We start from the raw sequence: 18418 nt of genomic DNA on the forward strand, positions 1-18418 counted from the left end.
GTCTGCCTTCTGGCCATACATTCCTCCACGTGTAAAATACACCCATCTCTCTTCTAAACCCTCTCCCTGCAAAATCCCTCATTTCATTATAGCATCACACTCAGGCTGAAGGTCCAAGATTTCATCATTTATATCAGATCCAGGTATAGATGAGGCTCAGAACAGTCCCTTGGGTATAGCTCCTTGAATAGCATTCTTCTCAATCTGAACAGCTTTGAAACAAACAAGTTAGCTATCCTCGCAGAAGCATGTTCATAATACAATGGTGGGAGAAGTGTAAGATAACTCCTATAGACACTTCTGTTCAAAAATGGGGAAAATGTGGCACACAGCTGTCACTAGCCTGTAGCGACTCTGAAACACACCTGAGAACATGCTGCCAATTCCTTCATTAGCGTTCAATTTACTCTCTGTGAGTTGCTCTCTGTAGCTTTTGGTTCTGCCTCCTGAGTCGAAACCTTTATTTTCCATAAGAAAATGAATTAGCGATTAAATTAACCTGCCTCCTACATGGAAAAGGGGAGTTCAAAGTTCTCTTTTAATTTTGTATTCTCTACCTTTTAAGTTCCAGCTCACAGTGGAACTGGAGTTTTCTTCAGCCAGAACAATTTTCTTTTTTTTTTTTTTTCTGAGACTGAGTTTTGCTGTTGTTTTCCAGGCTGGAGTGCAATGATGTAATCTCAGCTCACTGCAACCTCTGCCTTCCGGGTTCAAGCGATTCTCCTGCCTCAGCCTCCCAAGTAGCTGGGATTACAGGCACCCACCACCACGCCTGGCTAATTTTTGTATTTTTAGTAGAGACAGGGTTTCACCATGTTGGCCAATCTGGTGTCGAACTCCTGACCTCAGGTGATCCACCTGCCTAGGCCTCCTAAAATGCTGGGATTACAGGCATGAGCTACTGCACCCAGCCAGCCAGAACAATTTTCTTAAAAACTTTGTGGGGTTTTCTAAAAATCTCAGTGGGTTTCACTCCACTAGACAAAATACACCTCTAGAAATCTGTTTAAGAACTTCTTGGCCAGGCGTGCTGGCTCACGCCTGTAGTCCCAGCACTTTGAGAGGTCAAGGTAGCGGATCACCTGAGGTCAGGAGTTCGAGACCAGCCTGGCCAACATGGCGAAACCCCTTCTCTACTAAAAATACAAAAATTAGCCGGGTGTGGTGGTGCATGCCTATAATCCCAGCTACTTAGGAGGCTGAGGCAGGAGAGTTGCTTGAACCCAGGAGGTGGAAATTGCAGTGAGCGGAGATTGTACCACTGCACTCCAGCCTGGATGACAGAGCGAGACTCTTCTCCAAAAAAAAGAAAATGACAATTAAATGCAATCTTTTTGTAAATGTTTAAATGGCCCATCAGGTAAATGTACCTGAAGCTTTGACTGTCTTCCCAAAAATATGGATGTGACAAACCAAACATTGGTTATAAACTACTTTAGCAAGTCAGGTGTAGTGGCTCAGGCCTGTAATCCCAGCACTTTGGGAGGCCGAGGCGGATAGATCAGTTGAGATCAGGAGTTCGAGACCAGCCTGGCCAACATGGCAAAACCCCATCTCTACTAAAAATACACAAATTATCCGGGCAAGGTGGTGCATGCCTGTAATCCCCGCTACTTAGGAGGCTAAAGCAGGAGAATTACTGGAACCTGGGAGGCGGAGGTTGCATGAACTGAGATTGTGCCACTGCACTCCAACCTGGGCAACAGAGTGAGACTCTGTCTCAAAACAGAACTACTTTAGCAATTTATAAGTCAGCACACCAATATATATTTAAATTGGATCATTTTGTCTTTTCCATGATGAATCATAGAAAGCATAACTTTTAATAACAAAATCTTTAGGGACTCAGGAAGGACAAGGCAGCCGTCCTGGTTCTCCATGAGTCCATGCTTAACACTGGACTTATGTCCTCTTGAATACCAGCTATTTCTCTAATTTAGGTGCATAGCACTGATAACCAGCGGGTTTTTACAGGTAATTTGTCTTAGACCATGGAATTCAAATGACTTTAAATAGTAATAGTTAAAACACTTTTGACAAGGAGATCTGGTTATTTCTGTGGTCTACAATAACAATATAATTATGCTTTTTTAAAAATCTTATTTCATTTTTTTTGAGACAGAGTCTCAATCCGTGTTTTTTGTTTGGTTTTTGTTTTTGTTTTTGTTTGTTTTTTTGAGACGGAGTCTTGCTGTGTCACCCAGGCTAGAGTGCAATGGCCTGATATCGGCTCACTGCAACCTCTGCATCCTGGGTTCAAGCAATTCTCCTGCCTCAGTCTCCTGAGTAGCTGGGACTACAGGTGCGCAGCACCACACCCAGCTAACTTTTGTATTTTTAGTAGAGACGGGGTTTCGCCATTTTGGCCAGGATGGTCTGGATCTCTTGACCTCGTGATGTGCCTGCCTTGGCCTCCCAAAGTGCTGGGATTACAGGCGGGAGCCACCGTGCTCAGCAGGTGCTTATTTTTCTTTAAGCCAATTAATTAGAGTCCTTTTATGCAAACATCACACACATAACACATATATACAACTACACAGACAGAAGAAAATCCAGTAGTTGTAAGATTTTTCATTTGCTAGTTTCTTTTTTTTTTTTTTTGAGATGGAGTCTCGCTCTATAACCCAGGCTGGACTGCAGTGGCTCAATCTCTGTACCTTGGCCCTTTTAGCCAGAGGTGGAGTGACTGGGACACAGGGCACCAAGTCACAAGGCTGCACACAGCAGGGGAACTCTAGACCCAGACCAAGAAATCATTTTTCACTTCTAGGCCTCCAGGCCTGTGATGGGAGGGGCTGCCATGAAGTTCTGTGACATGCCCTGGAGACATTTTCCCCATTGTCTTGGTGATTATCATTAGGCTCCTCATTACTTATGCAAGTTTCTGCAGCCAGCTTGATTTTCTCCCCAGCAAATAGGGTTTTCTTTTCTTTTCTTTCTTTCTTTTTTTTTTTTAGAGACAGAGTTTCGCTCTTATCACCCAGGCTGGAGTGCAATGTTGCGATCTGGGCTCACTGCAACCTCTGCCTCCCGGGTTCAAGCAATTCTGCCTCAGCCTCCCAAGTGGCTAGGATTACAGGCATGCACCACCACGCCTGGCTAATTTTTGTATTATTAGTAGAGGCGGGGTTTCACCATGTTCGCCAGGCTGGTCTCGAACTCCTGAACTCAGGTGATCCACCTGCCTTGGCCTCCCAAAGTGCTGGGATTATAGGCGTGAGCCACCATGCCCGGCAGGGTTTTCTTTTTTCTTTTTCTTTTTTTCTTTTGAGACAGAGTCTCACCCTGTTGCCCAGGCTGGAGTACAGTGGTGCGATCTCGGCTCACTGCAACCTCCGCCTCCCGGGTTCAAGCGATTCACCTGTCTCAGCCTCCCGAGTAGCTGGGATTACAGGCACCTGCCACCGCACCTGGCTAATTTTTGTATTTTTAGTAGAGACGGGGGTTTCACCATCTTGGCCAGGCTGATCTTGAACTTCTGACCTCGTGATCCACCTGCCTTGGCCTCCCAAAGTGCTGGGATTACAGGCATGAGCCACTGTGCCCAGTCAGGGTTTTTCTTTTCCATAGCATAGTCAGTCTGCAATTTTCCAAACTTTTATGCTCTGCTTCCTCTTGAACGCTTTGCTGCTTACATATTTCTTCTGCCAGTTACCCTAAATCATTTCTCTTAAGTTAAAAGTTCCACAGATCTTTGGGGCAGGGGCAAAATGCCACCAGTCTCTTTGCATAGCAAGAGTGACCTTTACTTCAGTTCCCAGCAAGTTCCCCATCTCCATCTGAGACCACCTCAGCCTGGACTTCATTATTCATATCACTATCAGCATTTTGGTGAAAGCCATCTCACATCTTTCTTACTTCTGAGCCCTCCAAGTCTCTAGGCAGTTCCAGACTTTTCCAAGCTTTCCTGTCTTCTTCTGAGCCCTGCAAACGGTGCCAACCTCTGCCTGTTACCCAGTTCCAAAGTTGCTTCCACATTTTTGGGTATCTTTACAGCAGTGCCCCACTCTCTGTGGTACCAACTTACTGTATTAGTCTTTTCTCACGCTGCTAATAAAGACATACCTGAGATGGGGTAATTTACAAAGGAAAGAGATTTAATTGACTCACAGTTCAGCATGGCTGAGGAGGCCTCAGGAAACTTACAATCATGGCAGAAGGGGAAGCAAATATGTCCTTCTTCACATGGTGGCAACAAAAAGTGCTGAGCAAAAGGGGGAAAGCCTTTATAAAACCATCAGATCACACGAGAACTCACTCACTATCACCAGAACAATGTGAGATTAACCACCCCCATGATTCAATTTCCTCCCACCAGGTCCCTCACAGGACATGTGGGGATTATGGGAACTATAATTCAAGATGAGATTTGGGTGGGGACACAGCCAAGTCGTATCAGATGTAATGCTAGCCCTCTGTGTACAGGTTTCGTGAACGATATTGATTGTATGGGGGAGACTGAGCTCATGTCACTATGCCATCAGTGAGAACTGGCTGGTGAATACCAATCCTCCATAGCCATGACTGGGTCGCTGAATAAAATGATGCAGTGTGCATCCGAAAGCTGCCTCTTTCTCTGTGGGTGATCTGGGAGTGAGCCAAACATGGGATGGACAATGTCATACCTGGAAAGTTGGCAGATGATGGGATCCTGGACATGGGGCATGCTGGGGGTGCTCCTGCATATTACCCCTGTGTACAAGACATATTATTGGGCCAGTAGCCTAAAAGTTTGCACCATGCTTGTTAGGAACCTGTCAGGTCATGGCTGATTCTAGGTTTAGGTCCTCTATGACATTTTTGGCACCATACACAGGAGTCAGTGCTCATGAAGAAAATGATAGGAAAACTGTGCTTGATATTGCTGCTTCCAGTGCCACTGCCTTGGCAGCCCAGGGACATCCTTCAACTCCCTTTGGAAGGTTGTTTTATTATTTATTTTTATTTTTTATTATTTATTTATTTATTTTTGAGACGGAGTCTCACTCTGTTGCCCAGGCTGGAATGCAGTGGTGCGGTCTCGGCTCACCACAACCTCTGCCTCCCGGGTTCAAGCGATTCTCCTGCCTCAGCCTCCTGAGTAGCTGGGACTACAGGCACGCATCACCACTCCAGGCTAATTTTTTTGTATTTTTAGTAGAGACGGGGTTTCACCATGTTGGCCAGACTGGTCTCAAACTCCTGACCTCGTGATCCACCCGCCTTAGCCTCCCAAAGTGCTGGAATTACAGGCATGAGCCACCGCACCCGGCTGTGTTGTTTTAAACAACAGAATTCCTCTAGCCTTTTTTTTTTTTTTAGACTAATTGGGAGAAGTGTGTGCCACTGCCAACACCTCCTGGCATACCTGGATAAACACCTCAGGCATGGTGGAGACATGGGTAGAGGAGATCTGGAAGCAGGCCTACTGGTTGCAGTCAGAGTGGCTACCTAAAGAATCTTTCTTGGACCTCTTTAACAACTTCTTACCTGGATCACTAGGACTTGGGGATAGGCCACAGCTCCAAACAAGCCTGATCATCCCGCTTATTATAGTAGTCTCCTGGGCCTAGTGCAATGTATTCTGGCCATGGTTTAATAATGTTGCACTGAGATTGTGTCAGTCAAGGTGTCGCTTTTTTTTTTTTTTTTTTTAAGACAGAGTCTTGCTCTATCGCTGAGGCTGGAGAGCAGTGGCGAGATCTCGGCTCACTATAATTGCCACCTCCTGGGTTCAAGCAGTTCTCCTGCCTCGGCCTCCTGAATCGCTGGGATTACAGGTGCATGCCGCCACATTCAGCTAATGTTTGTATTTTTAGTAGAGACAGGGTTTCACCATGTTGGCCAGGCTGGCCTCAAACTCTTGACCCCCAGTCATCCGCCCCCCACGGCCTCCCAAAGTGCTGGGATTATAGGCATAAGCCACCGTGCCCAACCAAGGTGCCATATTAATATGATCAAACCTCTGCTTCCAGATCCTGGGGGTCTGGAGGGCATATGAAATGTACTAGGTTTGCTAAAGCAGATATCTGGGTTGGGGATGGACTTCAGGGCAGTTCTCTGGTTGGTCTTGGACTAACTCAGTTCTCCCCTTTCTCACTAGTAGTTTTCAAGCATAGAATGTGCTGGGAATGTAACATCCTGAGATAGGGACGGACTGACTAGAATAGCCCTGGCTCTGTTTCAGCCCCTCCCTACAAACAGGATGTCTTTCAATGCTTTAGCCCAGCAGTCACCTGACCCCAGAGTACAAAACTCAGGGCAGCTGCAGTGCAAGTGGGGCACACGCACATGAGACTCCATCACCCAGGCAGCATTCCTGAGTCTTGGGGGACTGGTTTCCAATGATTCTTAGGCTTCTGTCATTCTTTGCTGCCTATCTGTAAGTAATAAATCCGGTTCATGTAAATTGTTGTATTAAATATATGAATGTGTTTTCTCACTGGACTCAGACAAGTTGGTAACCAGCATACAGTGAACTTGCTTCATATAATCTAATACCTTTTTGCTCAGTGTATACATGTTTACTGAGCTGGCCATCACTATATGCTCTTCTTCCTTCTCCACCCTGCTATGTTCCCAGCTAGGCTGAGCTGTGTGGTTGGGTTTGGCCAAAGAGAGGCATTAGCAAGATAATGAAAAACAAGAGGAGAGTCAAGGGATATTATAGTCTCCTCCTTCCTGCCACGAACCATAGGTTCCTTCTAGAAAAGCTACATCTCCTATCAGACTGCCCCCTTCCCTTGAACCTTCAGATTCAGGGTTCTACACCGAATCTTGTTTCATTGTTTTTGTTTCTGAATCTTGCCCGTGCCTTTGTAGATAGTACCTTTATAAAACTCTCCTCAATTACACAGGCTGAGAGTGCCACTTGCTTATTGCCAGAACTCTGTATGCACACAACCCAAAAGGGACTCTGCCAGTGATTAGATTTGTGAGATAAGAAACAAAACTTTCACTGGGTACTAACCCTACAGGTGTGTCAGTGTAGTGTTTTTACACATTAGTGCATTTAATGGTCACAATAAGCCTTTTCAGATAAGAAAACTGATATTTAGAGGGTTATGTTTCTTGCTAAAGATCACCAGGTATTAAGGATCAGGGTCAGACCGGAACTCGGCTAGGTCTGCCTCCGTAAACATCAGCTTTGCTCCAGGTACCATTAGCTCTGGAAAAAAGGCTTGGTAAGGGACTGAGGGGTAAAGGATGGATTACGACCATGTTTCTCCAAGGGGTCACCTGAGAACAATCAGCTGGGATGCTTTTTCACAATCTTGATTCTTGAACTGTATCTCTCTCAGTCCTTTAGTTCTCAGTGGTTTTTGTGCCTCTATTTCGACACTCACGACATTGGATTGCAGGAATAAGGAATAGCCACTAACTCGCTCTTTTTTTTTTTTTTTTTTCCCCCAGACGGAGTTTTGCCCTTGTTGCCCAGGCTGGAGTACAATGGTGCGATCTTGGCTCAGTGCAACCTTTGCCTCCTGGGTTCAAGCAATTCTCTTGCCTCAGCCTCCCAAGTAGCCGGGATTACAGGCATGCGCCACCACACCCGGCTATTCTGTATTTTTAGTAGAGATGGGGTTTCATTGTGTTGGTCAGGCTGGTCTCGAACTCCTAACCTGAGGTGTGATCCACCCACCTGGGCCTCCCAAAAATTCTAGGATTACAGGCATGAGCCACCGCGCCCGGCCGGATTGGTCATTAACTCTTATTTCAACAGATACTCCTTCATTTGGGACACTGGTGTATTTGCACAAATTCTAGGCGCTCCACGCAGCGGCCTGGAGCCTGTCCCCAAGTCCAACCAATGGGAGTAGTGTTAAGGGTTCCGCCCTCGACTCCTTTCAAGCACCGGGCAAAGCCGCCAGGCCCGCCCACTGACTCCGGGGAGCTGAGTCGTCCCTGTTCTACCCAAGTCGGGATGGCAGCGACGCTGATCCTGGAGCCCGCGGGCCGCTGCTGCTGGGACGAGCCCGTGCGCATCGCCGTGCGCGGCCTGGCCCCGGAACAGCGGGTCACGCTGCGCACGTCCCTGCACGACGAGAAGGGCGCGCTCTTCCGGGCCCACGCGCGCTACCGCGCCGACGCCCGCGGCGAGCTGGACCTGGAGCGCGCGCCCGCACTGGGCGGCAGCTTCGCGGGGCTCGAGCCCATGGGGCTGCTCTGGGCGTTGGAGCCCGAGAAAGCCTTGGTGCGGCTGGTGAAGCGCGACGTGCGGACGCCCTTTGCCGTGGAGCTGGAAGTGCTGGACGGCCACGGCCCTGAGCCCGGGCGGCTGCTGTGTCGGGCGCAGAACAAGCGCGACTTTCTCCAGCCGGGGGTGCGGCGCGAGCCGGTGCGCGCGGGCCGGGTGCGCGCCGCGCTCTTCCTGCCGCCGGGTGAGTAGTCTGCCCAAAACTTGGTCGAGCTCTGCGACCCCCACCTGCCCCTTTCCTGTCCTGGGAATCACGTGATTGTGGAACATCCCTGAACTTTTTCCTTCGCTCCAGAGTCTGTCATGGATTCTGAGTCTCTGGGCTCCCACTGTTGCCCAGGCTGGAGTGCCGTGGCTGGGTCGTAGCTCACACTGCAGCCTCGAACTCCTGGGCTCAAGTCTTCTCGCCTCAGCCTCCTGAGTAGCTGCTCCAGTCTTTCTTTTTTAAGTTTCACGTCCCTTCCTGGAGGCACTGCCACTTTCGCTCTGTGCTGAATAGTACATTCAACTTATTATATATTTATTGAGAGCCACTATGTGCCAGCCGTGTGGTTTTGTTTGAATACGATATGGGCAAAACCTTAAGCTGATGTGCAAGAATGATTTTTGCCTCAGTTCACATCAAAATTCCAAAGAAGCTAAAATCCACAATAGTGGCAATACCCTTTAATTGTTTAAAAACACACACAAAACTGCCTGACAGTCCTCTCCCTTCTATCATAAACATTGCTGAACTTGGTTCTCAACCTGCAGTGATTTTGCCGCCTTCCCTGGGGGAAATTTGGCAATATCTGGAGACATTTGTGGTTGTCATTCCTGAAGGGAGAGGTGCTATTGGCATCTAGCAGACAGAGGCCAGGGATGCTGCTAAACATTCCACAATGCACGAGACAACCGCCAGAACAAAGAATTATCTTGCTCAAAGTGTCTGTACTACTGAGGTTGAGGAACCCTAGTCTAAGTAAACACAAGATATTTGCTAGGTAAAGGTAGCCCAGAAAGAAGGCTCCTGATTAATCCCTTCTAACTAAATTCCTGACTTAAACCTCTACCATATAAAAATGCTGAGCCGGGCACAGTGGCTCAGGCCTGTAATCCCAGCACTTTGGGAGACTGAGGTGGGCAGATCACTTGAGCCCAGGAGTTCAAGACCAGCCTGGGTAACATGGTGAAACTCTGTCTCTACAAAAAAAAAAAAAAAAAAAAAAAAAAAAAAATTGAGGGAGGCATGGTGGTGCACGCCTGTAGTCTCAGCTACTTGGGAGGCTGAGGTGGGAGGATTGTTTGATATCAGGAAGTAGAGGTTGCAGTGCGCCGAGATCACGCCACTGCATTCCAGCCTGGACACCAGAGTGAAACCCTGCCTCAAACAGCAACAACAACAAAAAATTCTAGAGTTGCAACAGCACACAGAATCCTTAAACTGAATTCTGTGATGATTCTCCAAAAACAAGAAAACTTGCTTTATTTTTACAGCTCTTCAGCAATTCTTAGCCTTAACTCGTGGCTGCCCACTACACTGTGAATTCCTGGGGCTGGAATTGGGTCTTACAGGTTTCTAAATATCCATGTTCCTAGAGGCTTTTGCAAGGTTATAGTAGGAGTTCAATAAATCATAGTATCTGGGCCAGGCACAGTGGCTTACACCTGTAATCCTAGCACTTTGGGAGGCTGTGGCGGGTGGATCACTTGAGGCCAGGAGTTCAAGACCAGCCTGGCCAACATGGCAAAACCCCACCTCTACTAATAATATAATACAAAAAAAATTAGCCAGGCATAGTGGCTCACACATGTAGTCCCAGCTACTAGGGAGGCTGAGGTGAGAGAATTGCTTGAAACGGAGGCCGAGGTTGCAGTGAGCCAAGATCACGCCACTACACTTCAGCCTAGGCAACAGAGCGAGGCCGTCTCAAAAAAAAAAAAAAAAACACAAAAACACAAAAAAGAACACATATTGACTAAGAATCAACTAAAACCTTTCATTAAAAACAAACAAGGCAGCCAGGCGTAGTGGCTAATGCCTCTAATCCCAGCACTTTGGGAGGCTGAGGTGGGTGGATCACGAGGTCAGGAGTTCAAGACCAGCCTGGCGAAGATGGTGAAACCTCATCTCTACTAAAAATACAAAAAATTAGCCGGGCATGGTGGCAGGCGCCTGTAATCCCAGCTACTTGGGAGGCTGAGGCAGGAGAATTACTTGAACTCAGGAGGCAGAGGTTGCAGTGAGCCGAGATCATACCACATCACTCCAGCCTGGGCAACATTGAGAGACTCTGTCAGATAGAAAACAAAAAACAAACGAAACAAAAAGAAACAAACAAGTCTGGGCGCAGTGGCTCACGCCTGTAATCCCAACACTTCGGGAGGCTGAGGTAGGCGGATCACCTGAGGTTGGGAGTTTGAGACCAGCCTGACCAACATGGTGAAACCCCATCTCTACTAAAAATACAAAATTTGCCCGGTGTGGTGGCACATACCTGTAGTCCCAACTACTTGGGAGGCTGAGGCAGGAGAATCACTTGAACCTGGGGGGAGACAGAGGTTGCAGTGAGGTGAGATCGCACCATTGCACTGCAGCCTGGGCAACAAGAGTGAAACCCTGTCTCAAGAAAAACAAAAACAAAAAAACAAACAAGCAAAAAAAAAACAGGCTGAGTGCAGTGGCTCACACTTAAAATCCCAGAACTTGAAGAGGTCAAGGTGGGAGCATTGCGATGGGAAGATTGCTTGAGGCCAGGAGTTCGAGACTAGCCCAGGAAGCATAGTGAGACCCTGTTTCTACAAAAAATTAAAAATGGGGCCTAGCTATTTGGGAGGGTAGCTACTTGAGGCTGGAGGGTCACTCGAGCCCAGGGATTCAAGGGTACAGTGATCTACAGGCTACAGTGCAGTGGTGTGATCATAGTTCACCACAAACTGGAACTCTTGGGCTCAGATGATCCTCCCGCCTCTGCCTCCTGAGTAGCTAAGACTATAGGCATGTGCCATCATGTCCAACTAGTTTTTTTAAATTTTTTTTTTTTTTTTTTTTTTTTTTTTGAGACGGAGTCTCGCTCTGTCGCCCAGGCTGGAGTGCAGTGGCCGGATTTCGGCTCACTGCAAGCTCCGCCTCCCAGGTTCACGCCATTCTCCTGCCTCAGCCTCCTGAGTAGCTGGGACTACAGGCGCCCGCCACCTCACCCGGCTATTTTTTTGTATTTTTTAGTAGAGACGGGGTTTCACTGTGTTAGCCAGCATGGTCTCGATCTCCTGACCTCGTGATCCTCCCGTCTCGGCCTCCCAAAGTGCTGGGATTACAGGCTTGAGCCACCACGCCCAGCCTAGTTTTTTAAAATTTTTTGTAGAGACAGGGGTCTTGTTATGTTGCCCAGGCTGGTCTTGAATTCCCAGCCTCAAGTGATCCTCTTATCTTGACCTCCCAGAGCACTGAGATTATAGGCATGAACCACCACGCCTGGCCTCATTATGTTATTTCTAACTTGTTTTATTTTTGTTTGTGAAAATAATAATAATAATAATAATTATTATTATTATTATTATTATTGAGACAGAGTCTCGCTCTGTCACCCAGGCTGGAGTGCAGTGGTGTGATAATAATTTATATCATCAAAAATTTTTAGGCCGGTTGCGGTGGCTCATGCCTGTAATCCCAGCACTTTGGGAGGCCAAGGTGGGCAGATCACCTGAGGTCAGGAGTTCAAGACCAACCTGGCCAACATGGCAAAACCCGTCTCTACTGAAAATATAAAAAAATTAGCCGGGTGTCTGGTGCATGCCTGTAATTCCAGCTACTTGGGAGGCTGAGGCAGGAGAATTGCTTGAACTCAGGAGGCAGAGGTTGCAGTGAGCCAAGATTGCGCCACTGCGCTTCAGCCTGGGCGACAGAGTGAGACTGTCAAAAAAAAAAATTAATTTCAATACCTTTTGGTGTACAAGTGGTTTGGGGTTACATGGACGAACTGTACAGTGATGAACACTGAGATTTTAGTGCACCTGTCACCTGAGTAGTGTACATTGTACCCAATATGCAGTTTTTTATCCCTCTATATTATTATTATTGTTTGAGAAAATAAGACATTTTGTTCTTTTTCTGCCAATCTGTCTACCCCCAATCTCCTTGGCTTCAAAAACTTGTTTGCTTGCTGTCTTTTGAGACTCTAAAGCTCCTTGTGATTTGTGATGTTCTCCAGGCGAGGGGCCCTTTCCTGGGGTCATTGATCTGTTTGGGAGTGGCGGTGGCCTTTGTGAATACAGGGCCAGCCTCCTGGCCGGACACGGTTTTGCTGTGCTTGCCCTGGCTTATTTCAGATTTGAAGACCTCCCTGAAGATCTGAATGATGTACATCTGGAGTACTTTGAAGAAGCCGTGGACTTTATGCTGCAGCATCCAGAGGTGTGTTCTGGTGATCACCTGAGTGTAGAAGACAGGGGATAGAGCTGACGCAGGGCGGAATCCAAAAGCCCTGCCAGAACACTGGGAACTAGAAACATGCCAGGAAATACCAAGTCTCCTTCAAAAATTACTAGGATGGAAGCTGGGCATGGTGATGTGCACCTGTAGTCCCAGCTACCTGGGAGGCTGAGGCTGAGGGATTGCTTGACTCCAGGAGTTCAAGACCAGCCTGGGCAACATTTAGTGAGACCCCTGTCTCAAAAGAAGTTTTTATACTAGGATTATTATTTCCATTTTCTCCCATCTCTCTCTGATCCCTTAAGACTTGACTATTTAGTTGTCTTTGTAATTGTGTACCAAAATTCAAAGAGCACAGGACTAAAAAGATTTCTGGCTCTATGTCTACCACAGAGTGGCCTTATGATTTTGAATAAAGCAGTTACTCTCTCTGGAGTTCAATTTTCCTCCTTAATAAGATTAACATAAATGTATATAGAGAAAATGACCATAAAGAGATATTTTTTGAGACAACTGGAGACATTTGAATAGGAATGGTATATTTGATTATATGAAGTAATCATTATTAATTTTGTTGGGTATGATAATGGTATTATGGTTTTGTACAGAAAGTCTTTATCTGATAACAGAAATAATCAATTAATTAAAACATTTTGGGCCGGGCGCGGTGGCTCACGCCTGTAATCCCAGCACTTTGGGAGGCAGAGGCGAGCGGATCACTTGAGGTCAGGAGATCGAGACCAGCCTGGCCAACATGATGAAACCCCGTCTCTACTAAAAATACAAAAATTAGCCTGGCGTGGTGGCGGGCACCTGTAGTCCCAGCTACTCGGGAGGCTGAGGCAGGAGAATCGCTTGAACCCAGGAAGCGGAGCTTGCAGTGAGCCGAGATCACGCCACTGCACTCCAGCCTGGGCGATAGAGCGAGACTCCGTCTCAAAAAAAAAAAACATTTTGGCCAGGTGTGGTGGCTCACGTCTGTAATCCAGCACTTTGGGAGGCTAAGGCAGGCAGATCACTGAGGTCAGGAGTTTGAGACCAACCTGGCCAACATGTTGAAACCCCGTCTCTACTAAAAATACAAAAATTAGTTGGGCATGGTGGTGCACACCTGTAATCCCAGCTACTTGGGAGGCTGAGGCAGGATAATTGCTTGAACCCAGGAGGCAGAGTTTGCAGTGAGTCGAGATTACACCATTGTACTCCAGACTGGGCAACAAGAGTTAAACCCCATCTCAAAAAAAAAAAACAAAAAAAACAAAAAAAAACCCAGCAACCACAACAACAAAAAATTTTGGTATAACTAAAAATTGAATGATATATACTCTTTGTTATCATCCAAGTTTAAAGAGACTCAGACATTCTAATGTTAAGATATTAAGATGTTCTTCAGGGTTCTTTCCCCTATAACCCCCAATGCTCTTGGGATCTGGCACCCCAGAATTCTCTGCCAAACAGCTGTGATCCTGCTTCCAGGCACTAAGCCTCTTTTCTGGGTTCGTCAGTGTGTATACACCTAGGCCTTAAACATGCAGGCTGGGGTGTCCACACACATGTGTGAGAGGCCCCTTAAGGTCCATGAAGGAGCCAGTGATGGAAGAGAAGGAGTGTGGTGCAGGGCCCAGGGGCAGGCCTCTCCTGTATGTCACGTTCCAGTACAGAACTCCAGTGGATTCCAAGATTTTAAATTTGAGCCTGACCTTATGAATTGTTATGGTGGTATATTTATCAAGGCAGAAGAAAATAATATACTGTATTTAACAGTTTGTTCATTTGATTTATAATTTTGAAATATTTAGGTATCGGGTGTCTGGGCCTCTGTGTGTACTCCTGACCCAGTCCTCATAAATATTAGGCGATGATCCATTACTAGGAAATCAGTTGATTTGCTTATTAGAAGACATATTTGAACTTTGCAGATTGTTGGATAAGGAAGGAAAGCAAATGATAGTTAAGAAAGCTACTGTCAGGGCATGGTGGCTCGTGCCTATAATCCCAGCACTTTGGGAGGCCAAGGCGGGTGGATCACTTGAGGTCAGAAGTTTGAGACCAGCCGGATCAACATGGTGAAACCCTGTCTCTACTAAAAATACAAAAATTAGCCAGGCGTGATGGCGGGCACCTGTAATCCCAGCTACTCGGGAGGCTGAGGCAGGAGAATCACTTGAACCCGGGAGGCGGAAGTTGCAGTGAGCCAAGATTGCACCACTGCACTCCAGCCTGGGTGACAGAGCGAGACTCCATCTCAAAAAAGAAAAAAAAAAAAAAAAAAAAAAGAAAGCTACTTGGAGAATGTAAAATCACTGTCTGTGTCCTCCATTTGTGAACTCTAAGCTTGTTTCCTTCTCTTTTTCCTCAACAGGTGAAAGGTCCTAGTATTGGGCTTCTTGGATTTTCCAAAGGAGGTGACCTGTGTCTCTCAATGGCTTCTTTCTTGAAGGGCATCACAGCCACTGTTCTTATCAATGCCTGTGTAGCCAACACCATAACTCCTCTACATTACAAGGATATGATTATTCCTAAACTTGTAGATGATCTAGGAAAAGTAAAAATCACGAAGTCAGGATTTCTCACTTTTATGGACACTTGGAGCAATCCACTGGAGGAACGCAATCACCAAAGTCTTATTCCATTGGAAAAGGCCCAGGGCCCCTTCTTGTTTATTGTTGGCATGGATGATCAAAACTGGAAGAGTGAATTCTACGCTCAGATAGCCTCTGAAAGGCTACAAGCTCACGGAAAAGAAAGACCCCAGATAATCTGTTACCCAGAAACAGGTCACTGTATTGACCCACCTTATTTTCCTCCTTCTAGAGCCTCTGTGCATGCTGTTTTGGGTGAGACAGTATTCTATGGAGGTGAGCCAAAGGCTCACTCAAAGGCACAGGTAGATGCCTGGCAGCAAATTCAAACTTTCTTCTGTAAACATCTCAATGGTAAAAAATGTGTCAAGCACAGCAAAATATAACATTGTAGCCACAGACCAGATACCATTAATAAAAATCCTATTCATACAACTCATGTTGGGCGGGCTTCCTTCCTTCCTTCCTTCCTTCCTTCCTTCCTTCCTTCCAAGTCTCACTGTGTCACATAGGCTGGAGTACAGTGGCGTCATCTTGGCTCACTGTAACCTCCACCTCCCAGGTCCAAGCTATTCTCTGACCTCAGCCTCCCGAGTAGCTGGGATTACAGGCGCACGCCACGGCACCCAGCTAATTTTTGTATTTTTAGTAGAGACAAGGTTTCGCCATGTTGGCCAGTCTGGTCTTGAACTCCTGGCTTCAGGTGATCTGCCCACCTCAGCCTCCCAAAGTGCTGGGGTTACAGGTGTAAGCCACCACACCCAGCCTGTGTTGGGTTTCCCAGAGCCCGTAGCAACCTTTTTTGTGACGAAGCAACCATCTCAGCTTCTTTGTCTGGTTCTCCCTGATTCTCAACCTTTGCAACCTGCCTTCCTTCACCACTGGGTCCACATAGGCTTAACCTTGATCTTATTTGTAGGACCGGTCTTCACCTTAAGCAAGAGAGATGTAAGAAGTGCTTTCCCAATTCCCAGTTGCTGGCCCAGCTTTGGCCTCGTGTCCCCTTTCTGAGGACTGACCTTTGGTATTGCTCTGGAGTCTCATATCCCCTTTGGCCCTAACTGACCATGTCTGAGTCTTGGGAACCTGCCCACACGAGTGCCTTAAGGAATGGACTCTGCCTCATTCTCTCTCTCTCTCTTTTTTTTTTTTTTTTTTGAGATGGAATCTCGCTTTTGTTACCCAGGCTGGAGTGCAATGGTATGAGCTTGGCTCACTGCAACCTCCGCCTCCCAGGTTCAAGCGATTCTCCTGCCTCAGCCTCCCAAGTAGTTGGGACTACAGGCTCACACCACCATGCCCAGCTAATTTTTGTATTTTCAGTAGAGATGGGGTTTCACCATGTTGGCCAGGCTAGTCTCGAACTCTTGATGTCAGGTGATCCACCTACCTCAGCCTCCCAAAGTGCTGGGATTACGGGTCTGAACCACAACGCCTGGCTCTACTTCATTCTTGCCCATACACATTGCTGAATGTTTACTCAAGACTTCTCCCTGGGCTGGGCATGGTGGCTCATGCCTGTAGTCCCAGCACTTTGGGAGGCCAAGGCATGTGGGTCACCTGAGGTCAGGATTTCAAGACCAGCCTGGCCAACATGATGAAATGATGAAACCTAGTGTCTACTGAAAATACAAAAAATTAGCCGGGCAAGGTGGCGGGCGTCTGTAATCCCAGCTACTTGGGAGGCTGAGGCAGGAGAATCGCTTGAACTCAGGAGGTGGAGGTTGCAGTGAGCCAAGATCGCGCCACTGCACTCCAGCCTGGGCAACAAGAGCAAAACTCTGTCTCAAAAAACAAAAAACACTTGTCTCTGAACCTCAGTCTGAAGACCAGGAGCATTATACCTGTGGATATACTTCCTTTATGTTTGCCAGGGGATTCCCAGTCACTATGTGGTCATTGCTTGCCTGGAGGAATGCCTTGCTGCCAAGATTTTCAGGACAATACTTTGCAGGCAATGGCCTTCATCTTTGATGTCATGTTATACCTACCAAATCGGACTTCATCCCACAACCATCTAGTCCAATTACCCTCCTCCTGAGAAGGACGGGGACCTGTCTGCCTCAACCCACTGCAATATACTGGGAACTATCTAGAGTCATAACAGACCAGAGCAGAGAGTCTTCTTTGAGCATAAGAAAGTTTTCCTGTGATTTCATGGCACATGCCATGATTTTCTGAGTACGTACAAAATCCTTCACCAATTTGAGTCTATCCAAGCAAGTGCCCATTAGATCTTAACGATGAAAAGAAAAGTTCCTTAGAGGTAACTTAATTTTGATCAGTTGTTAAACTCTGTGTTAAGTATAGTCATTCACCATGTAGTATAATTTTCCTTTCCTTTTCCTTCCCTTTTCTTTTCTTTTCTTTCTTCAGTCTCACTCTGTCATCCAGGCTGGAGTACAGTGGCATGATCACGGCTCACTGCAGCCTCAACCTCCTGGGCTCAAACGATCCTCTCACCTCAACTTCCCGAGTGGCTGGGACTACAGGCAAGCACCACCACACCTGGCTAACTTTTTATTTTTTGTAGAGATGAGGTCTTATTATGTTGCCCAGGCTGGTCTCCAACTCCTGGGCTCAAGCGAACTGTCCCCCTAGGCCTCCCAAAGTGCTGGGATTACAGGCATGAGCCACTGCCCCTGGACTGTGTAGTCTAATTTTCTATGATGTGAATTCTGGGAGCCTGTGCTTTAAACTCACTCCCAAGTGGATCTGCTACTGTAGAGATGCTCTTGGGGTGTGAGATCACAGGAGGAATATAGGAGGAAAGTGGTAGGGAGTATAAGGAAGCAAAGGCCAAAAAGGTAGTCCCAGAAGTCATGCAGAAGGATGATGACTCTACATCTATATGTATTAAAGCACTAGGGCAGGACAGCCCTAGACCTCAATTTCTTCCTTACAGATAAAGCAACCTAGAAATGGCATACACTGACTAAAGATATTTGCTTGCTTTTCCCTGAGAGGTGACTGTATGTGGCCACCTGTCTCCAAGATTTTTTTTTTTTTGAGATGGAGTTTCGCTGCTGTTGCCCAGCCTGGAGTGCAGTGGTGCAATCTCAGCTCACTGCAACCTCTGCCTCCCGGGTTCAAGTGATTCTCCTGCCTCAGCCTCCCTAGTAGCTGGGATTACAGGCATGCACCAGCATACCTGGCTAATTTTGTATTTTTAGTAGAGACAGGGTTTCTCCATGTTGGTCAGGCTGGTCTCGAACTCCTGACCTCAGGTGATCTGCCCGCCTTGGCCTC

At 47.0% G+C, this 18418-nt stretch overlaps 1 protein-coding gene across 2 annotated transcripts; it reads left to right on the forward strand.

Moving 5' to 3' along the window:
* Window positions 1-7848: 7848 nt before the first annotated feature.
* ACOT6 (acyl-CoA thioesterase 6) lies at window positions 7849-15604 on the forward strand. Of its 2 annotated transcripts, none has more exons than XM_007987228.3 (3): window positions 7849-8360; window positions 12367-12569; window positions 14950-15604. In XM_007987228.3, the coding sequence occupies exons 1-3, from the start codon at window positions 7904-7906 to the stop codon at window positions 15553-15555; spliced, it is 1266 nt and encodes a 421-aa protein (XP_007985419.3). In that variant the 5' UTR covers window positions 7849-7903; the 3' UTR covers window positions 15556-15604. The 2 variants fall into 2 exon arrangements, with proteins under 2 accessions (XP_007985419.3, XP_007985420.2); XM_007987229.3 differs by having other exon boundaries at window positions 8271-8360; window positions 12485-12569.
* The last annotated feature ends 2814 nt before the right edge of the window (window positions 15605-18418 follow it).

The sequence above is a fragment of the Chlorocebus sabaeus genome, chromosome 24 (assembly GCF_047675955.1).
Source record: "Chlorocebus sabaeus isolate Y175 chromosome 24, mChlSab1.0.hap1, whole genome shotgun sequence".
NCBI classification, from domain to species: domain Eukaryota; kingdom Metazoa; phylum Chordata; class Mammalia; order Primates; family Cercopithecidae; genus Chlorocebus; species Chlorocebus sabaeus.

What these genes read in the sequence shown, in the direction of transcription:
- ACOT6 (XM_007987228.3), top strand. Translation starts at nt 7,904, where the DNA reads ATGGCAGCGACGCTGATCCTGGAGCCCGCGGGCCGCTGCTGCTGGGAC. An exon ending in CGCGCTCTTCCTGCCGCCGG is followed by an intron (nt 8,361 to 12,366) that starts GTGAGTAGTCTG and finishes GATGTTCTCCAG; the next exon opens with GCGAGGGGCCCTTTCCTGGG. An exon ending in TTATGCTGCAGCATCCAGAG is followed by an intron (nt 12,570 to 14,949) that starts GTGTGTTCTGGT and finishes TTTCCTCAACAG; the next exon opens with GTGAAAGGTCCTAGTATTGG.